At 38.4% G+C, this 13801-nt stretch overlaps 1 protein-coding gene across 1 annotated transcript in view; it reads left to right on the forward strand.

Annotated features, from left to right (window-relative positions):
• LOC139718796 (MAM and LDL-receptor class A domain-containing protein 1-like) overlaps nt 1–13801 on the forward strand; it is a 146700-nt gene that overhangs the window by 113250 nt on the left and 19649 nt on the right. The window contains exons 110-123 of the mRNA XM_071630260.1: nt 758–874; nt 1485–1719; nt 2910–3136; nt 3741–3864; nt 4268–4384; nt 5198–5338; nt 6072–6328; nt 7969–8053; nt 8715–8843; nt 9444–9593; nt 10064–10170; nt 10563–10727; nt 12109–12199; nt 12894–13049. Coding sequence (XP_071486361.1) covers nt 758–874; nt 1485–1719; nt 2910–3136; nt 3741–3864; nt 4268–4384; nt 5198–5338; nt 6072–6328; nt 7969–8053; nt 8715–8843; nt 9444–9593; nt 10064–10170; nt 10563–10727; nt 12109–12199; nt 12894–13049 — 2101 coding nt within the window. The remainder of the gene's footprint in view (nt 1–757; nt 875–1484; nt 1720–2909; nt 3137–3740; nt 3865–4267; nt 4385–5197; nt 5339–6071; nt 6329–7968; nt 8054–8714; nt 8844–9443; nt 9594–10063; nt 10171–10562; nt 10728–12108; nt 12200–12893; nt 13050–13801) is intronic.

Here is a 13801-nt window from a genome sequence, read left to right on the forward strand (position 1 = left end):
TTTCCATGTTTGAATCAGTCACAACTCACAAATATGGAATGTCGTACTCCACTCCTAACAAAGAGCAGAATGCAAACTGGATAAAGTGGTCACTCAGGGTAATTAAAAGCTACACTGTAATGATGACAACTCCTCATGGATCATCTTACATGACCACCAACTGTCCACAGATGGTGTTACCTCAGCACCCTGTGTTGTATGTGACCGTGCATCACAAAACGAACAAAAAGTCGCACACACTGATTTTGTGTGAGGACTGAAAATAGGTGAAATGGGTCAACCTAGCCGATCTTGACTTTTACATATTTTCTGAAAGAGCAAGTCTGCTTCTACATTAGGCTGAAAATCTGATAATCCCTTCATTGTTGTTACTCCAATGGTTTACACCCTGTTTTTTGTCCCGTTCATCACACCGCCAGCACGGTTTGGTGAAGATTAAGCGCTTGAATAGACACTGTACTTTAGAGCCTCTTTTCTCAGTTCACACTTTCCTGAGTGTGTGCTTTCTTTCCAATATTTAGATAGGTTAGGAGAGTCCATTTGATTTGAGTTATACATCGCTTTAAAGCTTAGAGTCTACTCTTTCAGAATATGCTCTTAACTAATATTTCATACAGTTGTATCTGGTGACTTTTTGTTTGTTTTGTGATGCATGGTCAAATATGAATAGATACATGAGCTTTGACAGTGAATACACATGTACATGTTAATATGACATTGTGTTTTTGCATTACTGTCTTGGTTACCATGGTTACAGGTATATCTGAAGACAGTGAGTGGAGGATCCACCCAGCTGTGGGAGATGAACTCTGTGTCTGTAGCTGATGAGTGGCACGTTGCTGAGGTCAACTACACCAGCTCTGAGAACTATGCTGTGAGTTAACAAATCTGTCTTATGTCAAAAGTCTTCATTAGAGAGAGTAATGCATTAACTCATTGAAGACGAGTTCCGAGTATACTCAGGCAGGTGTCTATGGGAAATGCGCGTTGTAGCAAAATCAGTCCATCCTCAAAGGCTTAACAAGGGGTATCATGTTCACTGGATCTAGTTTTTTTAATTCCAGGTATAAAATCAAATGAACATTTTTTACTTGTATGTGTTGCAGTGGCACATTGGTAAGCAAATGGCATGAGACACTGTGATCTGAAGATTTAAACTCAAGCTTTTTCTTGATTACCTTTCAGTCATTCCGGTGACATTAATAATAAGTAGAAAGCAAAACTATAACAGTTGTACTTGACGTCTTTGAAATATTTCTTAAGATATGTACGTTTTGCCAGTGTATTGATAAAAGATTTCTGATTTCACCAGATGATTTCACCAGAAGGTCTGCCCTTGCAAGAGTTTTCTATCAGGGAGTATGAGGTACATAGATTGTCACCCCTCATTTGTGATGTACTGATATTTTCTCCCTTTTCTAACGGCATCACTCTTTTTTCAATCATTCTAGTTAGTTAATGCTCTCGATTATTGTTTTGTTCAGTTTGCCTTCAGGGCATCTTCCAATAATTACCAGACAGCTTCAGGCGTCGGCATTGACGATCTCACCATCTCGACGGAACCCTGCGCTCCATTTGGCGAGTGCACCTTTGAGAACGGCCTGTGCACGTGGAAGAATGAGGAGTCCTCCGATGACTTTGACTGGCTCCTGAACCAGGGGGCCACCCACTCGGAGGATACTGGTCCCAGCTCTGACCACACCCTGGGAACACCCTACGGTGAGATGTTCCTCCTTTTTAAAAGTTTTCTTTTATGATGGTCTAGAGTGATGAGAATGAGCTTGATGATGATGTGTGATTATCTTTAAGTATGAAAATTAGCATTTGCCGTATCAAAGTACATATGTAGCAATGTCCAAGCTTTTGCTCGCAAACATTTTAAGTTTTCCCTTTTAACAGTCACACCTGTCTATGTATAGCAGCCACCCAAGGAAAACAGAAAGAGTGGCAGTTATAGCCAGGTTGCCATTGTAGACAGGTTTTATGTGTGTGTTGGCATTATGTGTGTTCGCATAATGTTTGTGTTTTTGAGCTGAAATACTTTTGATGTGAGACATCTGAAATATTTTGCATGTACAATGTAAGCACATTGCTGTTTGAGGTGTCATTCTAATCTGTGTAAGGAATGAAGTGTGTGTAGAGACTCGTCTGTATGTATTTTCATGTTGTACAATAGGAAATGGTGAAGCATTTCATGGACCCAGATGTCTATAAGAATATCTTTAGGACAAAGTGTGCCAAAGCACTTTGTACGTATTGATTCATGCATGCAATTCACACTACAGATTATTAAAACCCATTAATGAAAATCAGGCAAACTGTAAGCCTTATAAGGCATTGTTCAAGAGCTGGTGGCCCTGATCAGTTTCTTCTGGAAAATCTCAAAATCTTGATGATTGTCAAAATACTGTGATCAAATCTTTGAGTGAACTGATCCTTTTTAGGACCAATACTCATCATTGAGTTATTGGGTGAGTATGTCTTTTTTTGGGACCAACATTCAATGCTGAAAGTGTTTGGAATATCCCTGGTGCCAGAGCCTGACATCATGAAAACTTCCAGAAAATATTTCTTTGCAGAAGTCAATATCCTTTTTACTGTATCCACACACAGGTTCACATGTGTACATCAAGTCTGACATCATAGAAACTTCCAGAAAACACTCCTACTTGTGTATGTAAAAGTGAATATCCTTCTTAAGTTATCCCCACACAGGTTCATATGTCTACATGTACACTGAGGCTGACATCATAGAAACTTCCAGAAAACACTTCTCCACAAAGATCAATGTCCTTCTTAACCTGTCCATACATAGGTTCATATGTCAATATCGAGACTGACATCATAGAAACTTCCAGAAAACACTTTGCCATGAAGGTCAATGTCCTTTTTATTTCATCCATACACAGGTTCATATGTCTATATAGAGGCAACTGGTCAGACTGAGGGAGATGTAGCCATCCTAAAGTCCAGTGACTTCCTAGCACCAGTGACCCGCTGCTTGGAGTTCTTCTACCACATGGGTGGGGAGGATGTCGGGTCATTTTACGTCCAGGTTCAGCCCGATACGTCGTCGTCGGCAACCAATGTCTGGTCCCAGCAGGGTGACAAGGGGGATACCTGGAGACAGGTTCAGGTCAGTGACCTCTGTAGCTTTTGATTAAAGTGTGTTTATTGGTCAGAGTTGACTCGTTAGCATTGATACACAGCCAAGACATGCCAATTACTTTCTTTTGAGGTTACGTGTTGGTGTCAAGCAATATACACAAAGATTAACATCTTTTCAACTCATGTGGCTTGAAAGCAGACTATGACAATCAGGCAAGCATGTACAGTGTGCAGAAATATAATGTACAGTGTACTGTAAAAGTAGAAATTTTCGTGATGTTGAAATTTTTGCGCATTTCGCGCAACCAGAAACTAGTGCGAAAATAAAAGCACACAAATATTTTTTGCTTGTCATATGCTCCTGTGCGTAATGTCTTGATTCCGCGGAATTAAACACACGCGAAACTCTTCTTACCCGGCAAAGCGTGAAAAATTAGTTGCGCAAAAATATCCACTTTTACAGTGGTAAACTGAACAGATTCATATTCTTTGACATGAATTTGAATTATTTTCAGATTGGAACATATCATGTACATATATATATAATGGACAGCTTCATATTGGCACCGTATAATGCTCATTTGTAACTGAATGTCATGAAAGAATTTTTCTTTCCCTCATTATTTGCATAGGTTACTCTTCCTGGTAGGAATGACGCTTACTCCTACCAAGTATTGTTCAAGGGAACGGTTGGAGCCTCTTTCAGGAGTGACATCTCCCTTGACGATGTGACCTTTTATGATGGCCAGTGTTCAGGTGAGATTTCACAGTGCCATCAAAGATGCAGACTGTTTTTTTTTTTTTTATTTGCAGTATTTTGTACCCTTTTGCCAAAAGACTGCAGGTTTTGTAGAAAATACTGTCTTTCCCAGTTGTATGTGGCATTCACATGTATATACATGTACATGTATTGTAGGAAAGATGAAATATTGTTTTCCACCAAAATATACCTTACGAGCCTTCAAAATATTGCAGTGCTGGTTACAGCATCCCATGTTTGTGTTTTACACATCCATTGCCTTTCAGAGTGAGGGTGGAAATTTGTACATGTATTTTGTCTGTGAATTTAGGGTTGTTGTATTTCAGGATAATTTTTGAACATGTCCATCAATAGCAAGCCTGTTAATGATCTATTTTTAATCCTTTCTATGTGTGGAAGATCCCCCTACGGAATGTGACTTCTTCTGTAACGATGAGGATCAGGCGTGTGTGCCCACAGACCAGAAGTGTGATTTTGTGTCTCAGTGTAGCAACGGTGCTGATGAGGGAGACTGTGGTAAGTTATGTGTTGCAAACTTTATTTGTGCATCCATTTACTGTGTATGCCATGTATTTTGCAAGGCTTTTATTTTCACAAATTTTGTGCGTCAGGTGCTATTCGCAAATCTAACAACACATTAAAATATCAACTCTGAATCTGACATGAATATAACATGCACTCATACATTTCTCTGTTTGTTACTATACTCCATGATCACGAATTTAACCACTTGCAAAATTGTCGGGAAGTCCGATTAAAAAAGAATAAAAATGCCTTGCTAAATATATGCCATATACAGTTAATGCATGGATCTATGAATCTCTCAACTACACTATGTACATTTAGGACTTGATATTTTCATCTCTTTAGTAGACAGGGAGTACATCAAAATTCTTCAATGCTGCTGCACTCTGTCATTTATTTCCCTTGATGTTTTCTGTTATCGGTTGTGGAATTTTCTCAATATAGACAAAAAAGAAAGAAAGAAAGAAGAAGTACTCTCATTGGCTATGATAAATTTATGTACTGTTCACTGAATGAAATATGATAATTGTGATTTTCTTGATACTTACATAAGTGAATAATTTCCTACCCTGTACTCTCATCATAAATGAAAGATCTAACTTTGTCATTCTGTTTGGGATTCCAAAACTGAAGTCATCAAAGAGAATAAGATTGCGACATTTTCCTCATAAGCCAGATGACAGCTGAAGTCAATCTATATTTTACATAATACATTCCAAGGGTAAAAAATGAAAAATGAAGTTGTATTGCTGCAATTACTTCGTAAGATTGAATGAACAAAGGAAGAGGAACGTTTTTTTCCAGGTTCCACCTGTACATTTGAGGTGGACAGATGTCGCTGGTGGAATGCTGGTCATCCAACCCATAAGTTCATCCGTAGTCAAGGGGCGACGCCCGATGCTAACACAGGCCCCGCCTATGACCACACAACCCTGACATCTGCAGGTAACCCTTGTCAATTATGCCATTACCTTTCTGTAATGTACAGTGTACTTGACATACAGTTGTTTGTAATCCACTAAATATTTAGCATCATCTATGACCCGACCAAAGCTTGTTCCGGGACACGGGACCAGTGTTTAAAAAGCACTGTTCAGCAATGCTTCAAATTTGAAATCTGAACTTTATTTTTAATACTGGTCCTACATGATGCCAATGTGTATGATAGAACGAAAAAATATTATTAGTCATGAAAATCAACCTTTTAAATTTTTTTAAAAAGTGGACATCTACAAGTGACTCGATTTGCCACACTCAATTTTTCCCAAGGACACTATTTGTAAAATGAAACTGGTAGAACTAATGGCTAGCATGGTGATAGTGACTGAATGATTCTGTAGAAAATCATACTTGCTCAGTCTCATATTATAGAAGTCACTGCAATGTTAAGCAATTAGGTTATAACTAATTGACAGTTGCCTTTCATTGATGTAGATACACACTGATTATTTGATGTTCTTCAAAATCATTAATTTGAATGTCAAATCTCTCGAAAATTATGTATAGGATCAAATACTCGGATAATAAGTGTTTTGGAAAAAAAAAAGGCACTCCTGAAGATATGAATACATCCTTTTCTTCATCTCATTTCAAGATGGTATATTTATATGTGTGTGTGTGGAGATGAATAGGAAATTATTTTTTCAATCTTTATTTTGCATTCACTGTCATCTTTCAGGTTGGTATATGTACGTGGGGACATCTCCCGGTAGTGGGGCAGCATACGCCGTGCTCTCGTCCGTCATGCACCGCAACGCAGCGGCAACCTGTGAGGTGCGCTTCTGGTTTCACATGCTGGGTGACGACGTCGGCACACTCCAGCTCTGGGTCCAGGAGCAGTACTTCCTGATGCTGCCGTGGTTCAAGTCTGGTAACCATGGCGACCGTTGGCATGAGGGCGTGGCAGGACTTGGTCGCATCCACGGTGGATTCAACGTAATTCTTGTCATCTGATCTTGAGCCAATTACCATGTCTATTTCTTGATGATTTGTGTTTGAATTTTTTCTCACGATTTTTATGCCTCCGCCAACGAAGTGGCCGGATGCATTATGTTTTCGGGTCATCCGTCCGTCCGTCCGTCCCGTTTTGTTTTTGTCGATATCTCAAGAACCGTATGGTGGTTTTACATCAAACTTGGTATGAGGGTATATCCTGGGGGGGATAATACTTTGTTTGGATTTTAGGGTCACGGGGTCAAAGGTCAAAGGTCACAGATTATTTTGTGAAAAAAAAAGGTTGAAAATTCATGTTTTTCTCCATATCTCGCAAATGGTTCAAGGTATCTTCATGGAACTTAGTATATATGCTTGTTCCAATGGGCAGTGATTATCTAGGGAAAATATCACTACTTTCCTTATATTAATAATGATAATAATAATAATTGTTTTGGATATAAACTCCAAATTTTATTGTCCATGAATGGAAATTCTTTTTGCCCAATTGATCGTGGGCCCGGCAGCCACTGAGCAGCGCCAGATCGACGTTGCTCTAACCTTTTCAACTGTTGAACGGCAAACAAGGTAGCAGCAACTCCCATCTTTTAACGTCTTTTGGTATGACGCGGCCGGGGTTTGAACCCACGACCTCCCGATTGTGAGGGCAGCCGCTCTACTCACTGAGCCAACACATCGGCATATACAAATTATGCAATGCCTGAAGGTTCTTTTTTTTTTTAACTTGATGTATACATGTATTACCCAATATATATTCTGTGGGAAGTTTCTTGCCAAAAGGTCAAAGGTCACAAGGTCAAAGGTCAAGTGAAAGTGCTGAATTGCACTTTTTCCTCCATATCTCAAAAGTAACTCAAGGTATCATCATGAAACTTACATATTTATGCATGTTCAACCTAACAGTGATTCTCTTTGGAACTGTGAGGTCAAAGGTCAAAGGCCAGGTTTAGATAATGCTATTTTCCCATTTGATACTGAAATTATACTTTTTCTCAAATACCATGAAAATTACTCAATGCATAAACTTATAAAAGGGTCAAAAGTCAAGTAAAAATCATCAGCTCCCCAAATACCTGCACTCTGACATTTTAATCATTCATCCAAGTGAACCTAGTTCTAGGAAAGTGAACATTCAGCACATTTGTGTCAAACCTGTCATTTTAATATTTTGCCAATTGTGTGAAACTGTCATCACACATTGTCAAGACATTGTACTATAGACCTATTAGGAGAACCATGCATTATGGCGGAGGCATATCAGTCACCGTAGCGATATATCTAGTTTTCTTATGATGTCAATTAAAAAGCAGTCATGATTATTATGATTGTGTTATGAATGTTATCTTAAAATTTGTAGGGATTGTACCTTTACACCATATTGACATCTCAGTCTTTGTTTAAACCAGAAATGATGAGGTACAGTTGTATTTACTTAAATTTACACTATTTGTTAGCTCTGTGTTAAATGCATCATAATATGACATATAATTGGAAAGTACAATATACATGTGTGGCATTAAGTGATTGGAGTACACATAGTGAATTCAAGCTAATGAAGGAGCAAATCTTTTTTTGATGATATGTTTTGAACTAACAGGAGTTCATGCCCTCTACTACTATAGGTTAAGTTCCAGTCTGTGAGGACCTTCGAAGTCCTGGGCGATGTCGCCATCGATGACATCAGAATGGAGGGCTGTGCTCTGCCAGGTAAGAATTAGTTGCTTAGCAACCAGCATTGGCCCCTCCCCATTAGTAATATGTCATATTTTGCCCGATAATGAAGTACCTCAGCTAGTTGCAAGTGTCAATCATTTTCATACATACATTTCAGACAAACCTCTTGCACCTTAAAGCACTATTTTATGAATTTTGGTAGCATGTATGCTGGATGATATTTCATGGTATTTGAAAATTATCATTCCAAGACATTGCCCCACCTGTTCTTACAATGTAAATGCCTGACATGAGAGTGCAGATTATCATAAAAGCCTTTGGAGGTACAGTATGTATCAATCATTGTTCTATACACCATGCATTTTACGGGAGGAGGGAGGGGGGGGGGGTTATATTTGTGAATTTTGCAAGTTGGGTGCTATTCACAAAATTCTAAAACACATGGTAATATTTACTCTGATCTTAAACATGAATGAGATGTGCACTTTTACATTTTTTCTTCCATTGCTGTATTCCATGATCAAGAAATAAAGTACCAACGAAATTGTCTGGAAGTTCCACTTTGCAAATAGATTAAACTCGCCAAATATATGGATTATACAGTATTGTACTTTTATGACTTTGTGTAATATCATGATGGAGTTTCCTCAAGCTTTGAATTTTAGCTCTCCCTCCCCCACCATTCTGCTTACAGCTGAGCGATCTTCTGCCTGTGGTGCGGATGAGTTCCGCTGTGACCGTAATGCCTGCATTGACTCCCGCCGTCTCTGTGACTTCACTGATGACTGTGGAGACTATTCTGATGAGGATTCTTCCCTGTGTGGTAAGAACAAGCTTTGGTAGCTTTGGTTCGTCACAGCTTTGACATATTTCTGTACATTAGGAGATACCATTAGATGTAATTTTGCTTTCTTTGTTTTTCTGTTTCAAGCATATACACGTGTCAGTTGAAAAATTGTGTTTCGGTTGGATTTGTTTCATTTGAGCTTTAATCATTTGTATTCAACTCGAATTCCTGTAGACTTTAGAGAGAGGTTGTCACTACTCACTAGTACAAAGGATGGATCTACAAACCTTGATAGGGATTAGCCCTAAACATAGGAAATCACTCATTTGCCAATACGGATAGGGAGCTCATATCTTTGAAAGACCCCTTAAAACATTGATGTTAAAAAGAAAGCTCTTTTTTATGTAGGTCTAAGAAATATTAGTGCTCAATTTTTAGAATGTGCAGAACCTCAATATAAGGTGTAGTATAAAGAACAAATCGGCCAAATTCTTGTAAGCTTTACATCAAAATGCCCAGAACTTAGATATAAGTTGTATGTTCTTTCAATTTTATAACTTTCTATAACATAGCCATAGTGAGTTACACCAGTACCTACTTGTAAGCCCACAAGGTCTCATGTTTCTTTGCTTTCAGCTTCATATGACATGTGCAGCTTTGAGGTGGATTTCTGTGGCTGGACCCAGGAATCGACCGATGAGACCAACTTCATTCGAAGGACCGGTCCCTCGGACACAGAGAACTATGCCACAGGACCATACAGGGACCACACCACTCAATACACTGGTGAGATGGTGCTTAAGGTGTAAACCATGACTTTTCTCATGCTTTGCACAAGGATTGCATGATATTGTATCATATTGAGGAAGGAATTGTAAGCTCAGTCTCTGTGAAGTACAGTCATATTGCTAGATATCATTGTTAATTGTCTATGTGTGTTGATTTTTGTTTACCCTTTAAATGCTATCATACTTTCTTTTAACAGCTGTTTATGAAAAGTGTTGAAAATATTCTCCTACCGATTTGCAGATAAAGCAGAATCTTGTTTTGAAATATCTTGCTGACATTTTTTCTTTATCAAATGATATGATATGCAGATATGAATATACTTCTCAATATATCTTTATTTTTATGGGAGTGGTGTGATTACATTTTCAAATCCAATTAGAATAAACCTATGAGAAACAGATAGCAATAATAATCAATGACGATGACATCACTTTAAAAAAGAAAGAATATCATATATTTCATCCTAGGTTTCTACTTGGTCATGGACTCCAGTCTGACTGGTCTGAGTGAAGGTTCCAGGGCCCGAGTCATAAGCCCCGCCTACCAGCTGGTTGACCCCTCGGTCACATGTCGGGTGAGAGTAGTCACAGATTAATATTTTACCATTTTGTGCTGGAATAGTAATACAATGTATGTCAAGATGTTTGGCACTTGAACAGAAAGAATAGAATCTTTGTGGTATTCAGCCCTTCTTTGAGTGACAGATTTGATATAGCTATATGTTTTTACAATTTATGTACCTTGTAGCCAACAGAATTGACTCAAGTGCTTGTATTGCTGGCATGAAAAAAAAAGATAAAGCCATTTGCAGTTGACTTTTCAGTTGCCATTTAATCATATTGATAAACCAAGGTAACCAATACTGTAAGTATAAATATCCAGAGAATCTTACCATCTGTGCTCACCCATATATGAACTGTGTGGAAAGTTTTCATTGTACCTTCTCTTGTGGCTGTTTGTCCGTAGTTCCGTTTGTGGTATCACATGTTTGGCAGCGACATCGGCACCCTTAATATCTACTACCGGACTGCTGTAGGGGCGTACTTTACACCCCTCTTCTCCAAGTCAGGTCATTCCAATGATTACTGGGAGTTGGCAGACATGGAAATCACCTCAAGTAGCAACTTCCAGGTAATATATCTGAAGAATATCTCATTTGTTAGGGTAATGAGGCAGTAATAAACCATGCCTTTCACATTGTACTGTTCTAGCTCTGCTTGAGTGTATATTATGGTAATGTGATTGAGTATGAAAAATAATTTGTAAGTGTTCACTATACATAACATACAAGTACTGATAGAAGTACACATTGTATTTGGTGTACACACAGATTGAATGAAGGCTACACATTCCTCCAGTACAAATGAAATGAGAAGAGGTACAAGAAAAAAATAACAATAATGAGCCTTTACATATGTGACCCGCTGCAACAAAAGGATCCAAAAGTCGGGGGAGGACAATTTTCTGAAAATGACATGACATTATTCCCTTACTTTTCCACTTTAATGTCATACATAACATGCCTCAATAAAGTACTCAGTTGCGGAGATATCAATGATTTTATTAGCGCATGTCAAGTGGCTTAGGAAATCAGCGTTTCGAGAAAACCGCTTTCAAAGTTTCCCTTCCGACACTGTCATGATCAAGGGGAAGCGAGACAGTTTTCACTGTTTGACAATAGAAGGTACGCTCCTAGCAACCTCCGCGATGTTCATTCAAGCTTAGCACCAGCGGTCTACGCACGACCAATCGGTAGCAAGGATGCAATGCACTGACCAATGAGATCACTCCCTCGTTGCTAGGGGCAGAGTCTAGCTGCGGCGCTAAATCCAAATCTTCGGACATGTTTCTGTTCCGTTGAAAGTCAGAAAATCATGGCCCAGAAAAGGGCTATTTTCTTGCCTTTCCTTGTATTATTTACCTACGAGATTTCGGCAGATGACAGAAGATATATTAGACTACAAAATTTTCTCAAAGACAGAAATCCGAACGTTTTGACCTATTTTGATGATCTGACTTCAAACTCGATTTTCTCGGCTCACCTGTCAGCGACTTTAGGATCCTTTTGTTGTAGCGGGTCACATATACATGTACCATCAGATGTGGGAAGAAAATAATCAATTTCTCTGCCTTGTAGTTTTAGATTTTATTCATTGGATGGTTATGTGAAACATCTAAACAAATAAGTATGTATTATTTAAATCTGTCTTTGCAGATCTAGTCCTAGTTATCCTATCTGGTTTGTCATGTTTCTAGAGTAATAGCAAAACTCAAGTCTTATACAGTTTGAGTGAAATCTTCATACATGTTATGTGCACAGGAATTACATACATTAGTACAAACACCCTCCTGAGAAAAAAAGAATTGTAGGAACACACATCTATCATCATTCTGCAAATATCTACACATTCTGTTTCCACTCTCAACTGACAGAATATGTACATTTGTATTATCATGTTGCCGTAATATTTTCTCTTTCTATCACTCATTCTCTCTCTCCATCTTGTCCTAGATTGTGATAGAAGCAGTGCGAGGGGACGGACCCTATGGAGACATAGCCATAGATGATACCTCGGTCACTCCACAGTGTGTCCGGGCAAACTGTAAGTCTCTTTACAGTGATATTATGTATAAGGGTTAACGTATTTAGAAAAAAAGAGCAAAACAGGGCTGAAATTAGCCTTAAGTTGAACCTTACTGCCAAAATTCAATCAAATCATGGCTGCCGTTGATTGTTCACTAGTCAACATTGCTCAGAATAGTTGAGAGAAAATCTTTGTTAATTTGGTTTCTCAGTTGAAAAAGATAAGATAATGAAAAATATTCAGTACCATCATTAGTGTGTTACAACCGTATTTCATTTCCAACTGCACAACCTACAGAAACTCAGAATAAACTTATGTTTCAGATCTGCCTTCAATTGTTGTATATTTGCGTTGGACTTTTCTTTTATGCTAGTGATCTCTTTTGAGTCGCTGTCTTCTTGAAGACATAGAAACAAAACAAAACCAATTAAGATACTCATAGTGGAGTTGCCTTGTGAGAATCTAGTGGTGAGCGAAAAGAATGTACTCTTCTTCCAATATCCAAAAGGTAGATATGAAAATTCATTGCATTTTTGTATTTTTGTTTATGTTAATGAATATTTGAAAATGACTGTACCTTATAGTAACCTGTTCAGCACCAATGTAAAGTATACTCTGGCTTGAATGTGTAGAAATGAATATGATAACAAAAATTAAAGTGTCCCCCAGGGTCATATGTATTATGTCTTTTGTTGCTTCACCTCCCTCTCAGCTGACCTACCCACTGGGTCCACCTCAGCACCCCAGACCACCTTGGGTCCATGCGGTGCAGGCAAGTGGCAGTGTTCTGACTCAACATGTATTGATGTGGACAAGCTGTGCAACTATGAGAATGACTGCAGCAACGGGGATGATGAGGCTTCATGTGGTAAGATCAGATGAAGGCCTTCATGATTAGTCAATCTTAAATAGCATTAAGTAAGGGATTTTTTTTAATGTCCTGTAGGATAACGATGTGCCAGGACATTAGTGTTATAAAATATCACTTGTGCACATAGATTGTACATCATTGATTGATGAACATCCAAGTGGACCCCATGGAAAACCAGACTCTAATAGAGCAGCTGAATTTGGGCTTTCCAGCCATTTTCTGAGATGAAGAATGAGAGAAACTAACAAGACAAAACAAAAATATCTGCATTCAGGTTTGATGAATATAAAAAGTGTATTTGTAGTTGAGATGAAGGTAACTTTAAAGGGGATGGCTAGTAACTGATCAGTGGGAATCAGTGGGAATGCTGGAGGGTGATTGTTTCAATCCTTGTGGGATTAAAGAGTACACTATATATCTATTCTTGTGTGAAAATTATTTGCTTCAGAATGGTCTCATATTCAAGTAATGTGCAGTTTAATGTTTCCAGGTAAGCGTCCCTGGTCAGTGACGGGGCATTAATCTGCAAATTACTTGAATATGAGACCGTTCTGAAGCAAATAATTTTCACACAACAGTAGATATATAATGTACTCTTAAATAAATCCCACAAGGATTGGAACAATCATCCCTCAGCATTCCCACTGATTCCCACTGATCGGTTACTAGCCATCCCCTTTAATGATAATTTTGATCATTATGGTAATTGCTTTGATAATGGCAACAGTGATGATTATGATGGTAATGAT

This window comes from Diadema antillarum, unplaced genomic scaffold, assembly GCF_040938485.1.
Source record: "Diadema antillarum isolate AM-2024a unplaced genomic scaffold, OU_Dant_1.0 scf00000099, whole genome shotgun sequence".
Classification (NCBI taxonomy): Eukaryota; Metazoa; Echinodermata; class Echinoidea; order Diadematoida; family Diadematidae; genus Diadema; species Diadema antillarum.